This window comes from Trichechus manatus, unplaced genomic scaffold (genome assembly GCF_000243295.1).
Source record: "Trichechus manatus latirostris isolate Lorelei unplaced genomic scaffold, TriManLat1.0 scaffold00080, whole genome shotgun sequence".
Lineage (NCBI taxonomy): Eukaryota > Metazoa > Chordata > Mammalia > Sirenia > Trichechidae > Trichechus > Trichechus manatus.
This window is the reverse complement of record NW_004444016.1, coordinates 269,713-276,697: the sequence shown is the minus strand read 5'-3', so window position 1 is coordinate 276,697 and position 6,985 is coordinate 269,713. Positions and strand designations below refer to the sequence as shown.

At 37.1% G+C, this 6,985-nt stretch overlaps 1 protein-coding gene across 6 annotated transcripts in view; it reads right to left on the bottom strand.

Annotated features, from left to right (window-relative positions):
* ULK2 (unc-51 like autophagy activating kinase 2) overlaps window positions 1-6,985 on the bottom strand; it is a 204,981-nt gene that overhangs the window by 159,014 nt on the left and 38,982 nt on the right. For all 6 annotated transcript variants that reach the window (XR_002824798.1, XM_004380980.2, XM_023735524.1 and 3 more), the window contains 2 exons: window positions 3,789-3,962; window positions 3,164-3,237 (listed from right to left, as the gene is read on the bottom strand). Coding sequence is in view for 5 of the 6 variants with exons in the window: in XM_004380980.2 (XP_004381037.1) it covers window positions 3,164-3,237; window positions 3,789-3,962 (248 nt within the window). In the remaining variant the exon portion in view is untranslated. The remainder of the gene's footprint in view (window positions 1-3,163; window positions 3,238-3,788; window positions 3,963-6,985) is intronic.

Below are 6,985 nucleotides of genomic sequence, written 5' to 3'. Positions count from 1 at the left end.
AGTCCTTAAGAGTTCATTTCTTAGGTTGGTATCTGGCTAGTACAATCCTATGTCTTATATTCAGCCTGTGGTCTGATATTATTTGTTCTCAGAGCGAAGGACTTCCTTTAATAAGTCTCATAAGTTTGGTCTGGTTTTTACATAGCCCCTTAATTTCTGTTTATCTGGAAATGTCCTGATTTCACCATCATATTTGAACGAGAGTTTTGCAGGATATATTATTCTTGGCTGGCGTTTTTCTTCTTGGCTGGCATTTTTTTTCTTCATGGTTTCTGCTGAATAATCCGAGCTTAGTCTCATTGTTTCTCCTCTGTATGTGACTTTTTGTTCTTCTCGAGCTGCTCTCAGGATTCTTTGTCTGTCTTTGGTTTCAGCAAGTGTGATTATGTAATGCCTTGGTGATTTTCTTTCGGGGTCAATCCTATATGGGGTTTGTTGAGCTTCTTGGATAGCCTGCTTTTCATCTTTCATGATACTGGGGAAGTTTTCTGTCAGCAGTTCTTCAATGATCCTCTCTGTGTCTTCTGTTTTCTCCCCGTTCTGGAACTCCGATCACTCACAGATTTTTCCTTTTTTTTTAATCCCACATAATTCTCAGGGTTTCTTCATTTTTCTTCGTTCTTTTTTCTGATTTTTCCTCAGAGTTGTATCCAAGTATTTGTCTTCAATTTCACTGATCCTGTCTTCCATCGTTTCAAACCTGCTCCTCAGCCCCTCTATGACACTGTTCATTTATGAAATCTTGTTGTTTATCTTTTGGATTTCTAATTATTGTTTTTGTATGATTTCTAGTTGTGAATTTATCTTAGCATTTTGTTCCTGTATTATTTTTTTTAATTCTTCCACTTTTTTGTCTGTATTTTCCATGAATTTGTGTATTTTTTCCTCATTTTTTTCTGCTTTTTGCTTCAACTCTTGGATAATTCTGAATATTAGAGATTTGAATTCCCTATCAGTTAGGTCTAGTGCCTTTTCTTCTACTAGAAGCTCATCTGTTGTTTTATTTTGGACGCCTACTGGAACCATCCTGTCCTGTTTTTGTAAATGTTTTGATATTGTTTGCTGTCTTTGGGGCATTCGGTGATTATTTTCCTTGTTTATTGACTGTAGATTTGTTTGTTTTGTCCTGCTTTTTTGTTTTATTTGGTTACATCTGAGCAGGTGGGCTGTGCATTCTTTGTTGTCTGCTCATCTGTGGGTGCGATACTTTTCACCTCCTTCTCCAATGGACAGGGTCAGTCACTCAGGTATGGTACAGCAGGGCAGGTCCAGCTGAAGGGGAGTTGCTGGGATAGGTTTTTTGTGGCACGTACCAGGGCTGACAGTGTGGACTGGGAATCAGTGCAGGGCAGGTTCCAGTAGGCCGTGCTTGTGCTGCTTCGGAGTGTGATGTTCAGCGCACGGTGCAGATAGGCAGGAAGGAGGGGGTAGATTGTGATGTGTAGAGCTAAGGTGGGTATGGGAAAGATGAGAGAAAGGAGAGAGGTACAGGAGCCAAAAACATACACACAAACAAAAAAGAGTGCTAAGCGAGCTTGCTATTGGAGAGATGAGAGACTGAGAAATGGGGGAAAACAAAAATGAAAAAAAAAGAAAAAGGGTAAAAGAAAAAAAATGAATAAATTGAGAAACTGGAAATGAAGAAAGACAAAAAGGGAATAAGAGAGAGAAGAAAACAAAACAAAGAAATGAAAAAAAAACAAAAACCAACAAAAAACCCAAAAAAAAAAACCAACAAGGAAAAAGAAATGCCCCCAGGGATGTCCCCGTGCGTGTGCGCAGAGTAAGGGGACTAGCTTCCAAGTCGCATTGTACTGCCTGACTAGAAGGGGCTCCCAAGCCGAGAAAAGAAAAAGAAAACAAACAAATCAAAACAGAACAAATCAGAGCAAACAAACAAAAAAGCCCAGGGGGTCGCATCAGCGTAGCGGCACAGGCCAGGAAGCAGTTTCATGGTCGAGCAGTGTTTCACAGCCTCTCAGGAAAAAGGAAAGATGGCGCACAGAACCAGGTATTTGAGAGAAAGGAGGGGGAGGTGGTGAGAGGTAAGGAAGACATCTAAAGAAGCAGAAAAAAGCAACACCAGCAGCCAAAAAATGGCACTCAGGGAGCTGGCCAGTGTGGGCAGGTGGAATCCAAGCGGCACTGGGGGGAAGGTCGTGCTTCCCGGCCAAAAGACTGTGGCTGCAGGAAGCAGAGGAGGCTAAGTGGGGATGAAGAAGGGTGGGGGGCGGGAAAGCCTGTATCGTGGGTTACCGGTTGTTCTGTCTCCTGCTGGAAGCTCTGAAGCTGCTTTCTTGTACCTCCTGTTCGCTGATCTCCAATAGGAGTCCAAGATGGCGGATCCATGCTGCGGTAGCTGATAAGGGACCTCTGCATGCATCTCTCTTCGTGCTCTGTTCTTGGTCAGTTTCTTATTCCATTCAGTGCTTTGCTGAGTTCTTTATCTCTTTATTTGATGCTTAGGGTTTCAGGATTGACGTGTGACTCTGTTTGACTTAGTTTTTCTGATCTTTGCTGCAGAGGGACAGCGTGGTGCTTCTGACTATAGCGCCATGTTGCCCAGAAGTCCCAGGTTACATTTATTTACTTGGAAGAATTCTTAAGCTCCAGAATTAAGATATTTCCAGGCTTAATACTTCATGTTAATTTAGAAATTTCATAGCCTAGCCCTATCAGACATGATAATAATATCTATATCTATATGAAAGGATAAAGAGGAAAGCTAACATTTTTCAGCTTTAAATGTGATGTGGATGGAAAACACTTCTACAATCTAGGGATCTTGTCAAGAGACAACATGCAAAAGATGGGCACACCAAGTAGTTGAAGAGGTGCCCTAAAGGACACATCAATATTACACATCAAGTACAGTATAACCATACTGCATCCATTTTTATTTTCAATTTAATCTAATGGGGAATTCCTAACATAAGAACTAATCCGTTTTAAAAAATTAAAATCAATGGGAAAAAATTATTTACTTTTTCAGTCCTCTATGGTAAAGCAAAAGATTACAGCATTATCAATAATTAATATCAGTAATGTAAATAACAATTCACACAATATATAAAACTACATCTTCCTTGGAAACAAACATTATACTTTCATTATAATTTATGGCACCATGCTGTAAACACAAAGGATGTAAACATTCACTTACCATGTACATTGGGGATCCACACAGTGTTGCAGCCATCATATTACTATGTAGGTAACGAGCAAAACCAAAATCCGCTATTTCACAAAATAAAAAGTAGAAAAACAAATGATACATTTGCTCATACTTAACATAGATTATATGATTCTTCAAGACACAAGAGAGTATAAAATAATTATTCTTCTAACAACCAACAGGAAAGCTTTAAAAAAAAAATTTAGCATTACAAACTGCTTCAAAAACTTCAGAAATATAAGAGCACAAAAAAACTGCCAAGGAGGCTGAACTAGATGATCTCTTAGATCCTGTTACATTAACATACCATGAGCTATAATGAATCAGAGTTATTAAAGCTGCCAGCAATCATAAGACATCAGCTTCCCACTCAAGAAGAGGAGCAGGACTTGCTGATGAGATTGACATTAAGAGCTGTGTTGGCCCTTTGGCCCTGTCTAAGAGATTCAGCATATGTTGCCAATAGCAAATCTAAACGTAGCTCAATGAATTGAAGAAAAATTTCAAAATTGCATCAATACAATTTATCCTTCTCACAAAGCTGAACTAAAATTAACTAAAAATACCAAGTCTCAGAAACCTGCTTTGCGTGAAACAATACATGGCCATTTACCTATTTTGATGCGGATACCACTGACATGTGACTTTCTGCGATTGGCATAGGACAACAAGATGTTCTGTGGTTTAAGATCCCTATGGATTATTCCTTTGCTGTGCAGGATTCTCATGGCAGCTGCAATCTGATGCAAAAACACTCTGATAGTATCTTCATTGAGAGTACCTTTAGCTGGTAGAAAAGCAGTCACAAAAAAACATTTAAGCACAAAAAAACAAATACTACCTGCACATTCCCTCAGCAGAAATGAGTTGTTAAGGAGACACAAACTGGGATTCACATTTACTAACTTTTTACTTTAATAATTTAAGTCTATGAAAAGATATCAGATTTCCCCAAATTTTTAATTTGTTATAAAAAGAACTGATTTATGTTTTCATCTTTTGTTTTCACTACTGTTAATTTTTTGTTTTTCCCGTCCTTATTTTTACTACTGCTTCGACATTACCCCAAAATACAACAGAAATGTGAGTCTCCTTTACAAGACAAAAAAAGTCCTTCTTCATATTAGTCAAGTATCTAGGATAAATGTCCACATTTAATTCTAACCATTACATGATTACATGAGTACAAACTAACAAGAGGTACAAGTCCTGGGTGGAGAGACCTGGGCATGACTGCCCCTTGTCTAGTGATGGAAGCCCCTGTCTAGGATCTATGCTCTCACATCTTGTCTTTCCTTTCCTCTCCACTGCTGCCCTATCACACCTGTCAAAACTGAAGATACCTTTAAGAAGAAATGTTTTAACTCCTATAACGATGTAGTATGAACATTGTTAAAAGTAGTCATTATTCAGTAATACAGTATTTACATGTGTATGCTTTAATGTGCAGTGGTTAACAGCTTGGACTGGAGTCAGGCTGTCTTTGTTCAAATTCCAGCTCCTCCCCTCAGTGTGACTCTGAGCCCATTTCCTCATCTACAAAGAGTAGATAACAGACTAACCACATGGAGTTGCTGTGCCAATTAAACAAGATAACACATTTAATGATAGAATTTAGAAAAAGTCCTGGCAGATAGTAAGTACTCAAATGTAGTAAGTATGCAAATACAAACATTTTTATTACAATGGATCTAAAAGTCACGACTCAACAATTTCATTGCTGTTGTTAGCTGTCATCCAGGATTTCGACTCATAGTGACTCCATGTGATTTAATAGCTATGAACTTATCCTAAATCCTCTGTAAATATACTTTTGCCCATATGAGTCTTAGACTGTGTTCTATATAACCTTTCCATATTCAATTAAGATAAAAATAACATTAACACATGGAACAAGTGAAGTATTAGTTCTAAAATAATTTCAATGACATATTGACATTTTACGTCCTTAACGTCTTCAAACAAAAAATCCTTATAGTGTAAAAGTATCAAATACTTTTTTATTTGAAGACTGTTTATGACCTATCCTCCCTTTTTTTATCTTTGAGTTTCTTTCCTGGTACTCACTGTAAAAAATTTAAAATACACCAAAATATATAATATAAAAAGTAAAATATTCCTTAGTCCCATCCCTTAGAGATGAACACTACTAAAAATTTGGGATGTATTTTCTTCCAGATCTACCTTCTTGCACATACTAATATACAACTATTGCATTTAGAGTGGGTGGGTGAAATCAGTAACTAGAGCTTTATTTCTGTAAGGTTTTACTTAAATTACACTGTAACAATTAAATGTATAGTGTATTTTCTTTCATTTCATACACTTACTTTTCATTCTAGGACTCTGCTACTTTAAATGACTGTAGCTGCTTATTACAAACATGTTTGCCCCATTATAACTACTGAATATATGTAAAATTATTTGACTCAGAGTATAAACGTTCCCACAGGAGAAAAAACTGATTTAGTTTAAGCTGTTTGTGGGCACAAACTGTAGTATTCACATATTCCGATGAATGTGGGATGCGACTTCTCAATACAATTCCAGAAAGTGAAATTTCCAGGTAAAGAACTTAATACTTTTACAAGTAATGCCAACATCAAAACTCGTTGGAATGAATGAATTCTTGAGCAAGTTAACACTGAGAAAGCTCAGGCCTGGCTGCCACAGATTTAGTGTATTCTGCTAATTAATTTAGAACCTGTTTTATTTTAAGCCTGCAATTGACAGAATTGTTTTCTATTTTTTTTAATGTGAATGGTGTTTTACTTATAGAGTAAATAAAAGACTAAATAACCATGTTGTGATATAAAAATTGCCACCAGACAGACCTTCTAGACCAGGGCTCTCCAACAGAAATATAATGTGAGCCACATATGTAACTTTTCAATTCTATGAAGTGTTCAAAATACAGTGTGTAGTTTACATTCACAGCACATCTCATTTGGGACTACCCACACTTCAAGCATTCAAGAGCCACATGAGGTTAGTGACTACTATACAGGACAGCGCAGCTCTAGGAAGTTCCCTGAGAACCAGAAATTCTCTTGTATGTCTCTAAAAGTATTTTCAAACTACAAGTAAAACCCTTAAGGACTTGGCACAGAGGGACCAGGAAAGGTTAATAACTTAATCAAAAATCACACACACAGCCATAAGGTGATATAAACACTGGAACTTTAACCGTGCTTTCCTATCTGACTCCAACATTCAAGCTCTTAATAAGCCCTTCACTATTTGCTCTCTTACTGTAACAACATTGCTCTGGAATATCAAATGCAGAGTTCAACATCATGGACAGAACTGCTGTCAAAATTAAATTAAATCTGCTGCAACAGTAATAGTGCCTGTATTAGTGAATAGTGCTTCTGTTAATGAAGAAAGCTAATATGCTAATGAAGAATTTAAGATGATAAGGTGCCACTCAATCTGACCCCAGTAGAAAGGCACTTTCATATGGAACACCAAGAACCTCAAAGGACCCAAGATTCAGAGACTGCCAAGTAACATCATGAAGACAGAAGCAGAGCACTGAGAAAAAAGATAAACAAGAAGAGTTAGGAAATGTGCTTGCTGTTTGCTCAACTTGAGTTTTTAGATATATTAGGAGGGAGCTTTACTGTTTTTATAAATTATTTTTCCATATTATTTTCTATTTGCATATTGTGGAAAATTTAGAAAATAGAGAATGATATAAAGATTTATTTAAAACTCACACCCAGGCAGCTAACAGACACATGAAGAAATGCTCACGATCATTAGCCATTAGAGAAATGCAAATCAAAACTACAATGAGATACCATCTCA